At 34.7% G+C, this 1,191-nt stretch overlaps 1 protein-coding gene across 1 annotated transcript; it reads right to left on the bottom strand.

Annotated features, from left to right (window-relative positions):
- LOTGIDRAFT_138436 (hypothetical protein) lies at positions 1 to 810 on the bottom strand (the record flags this gene model as incomplete). The annotated part of the gene is made up of 1 exon (XM_009048580.1): positions 1 to 810. The coding sequence occupies one exon, from the start codon at positions 808 to 810 to the stop codon at positions 1 to 3; it is 810 nt and encodes a 269-aa protein (XP_009046828.1).
- Between the last annotated feature and the right edge of the window lie 381 nt (positions 811 to 1,191).

Here is a 1,191-nt window from a genome sequence, read left to right as displayed (position 1 = left end):
CTAAAACCAAGAGGTGACCTCTTCATCATTATGACATTTTGAATGTGCCATCATCATATTATTATGCATCTCAAACTGTTGATTTGCCTTGACATTATGAGACACAAAGAGATACAAATAATTACATAAAGTTAAGCCTGAGCTAAATGTCATAAAACGAGCACTTTGTACAGGTTCAATTCCTAGAGAATTCACCAATATACCGGTATAGGCATCTTCTATTGGTATAGGTTTATGATACACACTTTCATCTACTACTCTACCAACAACATCTTGAGACAAAATATAGCCAGTTCCACTAGCATACGGTGGATAACTTTCCCGAGAATATGTGTCTTCTGCTACATGCCATTTATTCAATTCATTACGAATCACAGGTCGATTGGAATCTTCCATAAATATATTACCAGCATACAAGTCTGTAGTCTTGTCATTATAAGTTATCAAAAATTGATAAAGAAGTTTTGTATTCACAAAACAATCATCATCTGTTTTTAAAACAAAATTAATAGGACAGTAGGTTTTACTCCAAGAGAATGCATTTAGAACTTTATAAGTGAGGTTTCTGTAAGAGTCTATATAGCTGCCAAGTAAAATATCCCGATAAACTGACATCTCTTTCTTAACTTTTCTAGAAATTATGTCACCCTCAACACTTCCAATCAAAAACACACACTGCCAGGAATCTTGAGAATGTTCTGAAGCATAAGGATTGCACCAAGTCTTTCTAATGGCTGACCTACGGTCTGAATGAGTAGGAGCTGAGGTAATTACAACTAAAAATTTGGAATTTGTCACACATCTTGGCATATCGGATGCTTTTCCTAAAAAGTCTGATGGTTTCCAAATTGTAATACGTTTGGGAGAGGCTCCAATTTCAACAGCATCAGAATTTACTCTTGGCTTGAATTTGAATTTGACACGTTTAGTATGACGACCTTCAGTATCAACCAAAGATTTGTCGGTGCCTTGATATTTAGTAGAGGCTAGATGTATTTTTCTATCCACCTGATGTAAAATAACACCATATGTCAATATAAAAGCTGTAACTAAAAGTAGTAAACTACCAATAGAGATATGTAGTACATCTTTCTTTGTCAATCTTCGTCTCACCATTACATTTAATACCAGAACTTCAACAAAAACATTATTTCTGGGTGGAGAATCTTGTGGCTTACAAATCTGCAACCA

This window comes from Lottia gigantea (assembly GCF_000327385.1).
Source record: "Lottia gigantea unplaced genomic scaffold LOTGIsca_125, whole genome shotgun sequence".
Taxonomy (NCBI): Eukaryota; Metazoa; Mollusca; class Gastropoda; family Lottiidae; genus Lottia; species Lottia gigantea.
Note: the sequence above shows the minus strand (reverse complement) of the source record. Positions and strands in the feature narration are given on the sequence as shown.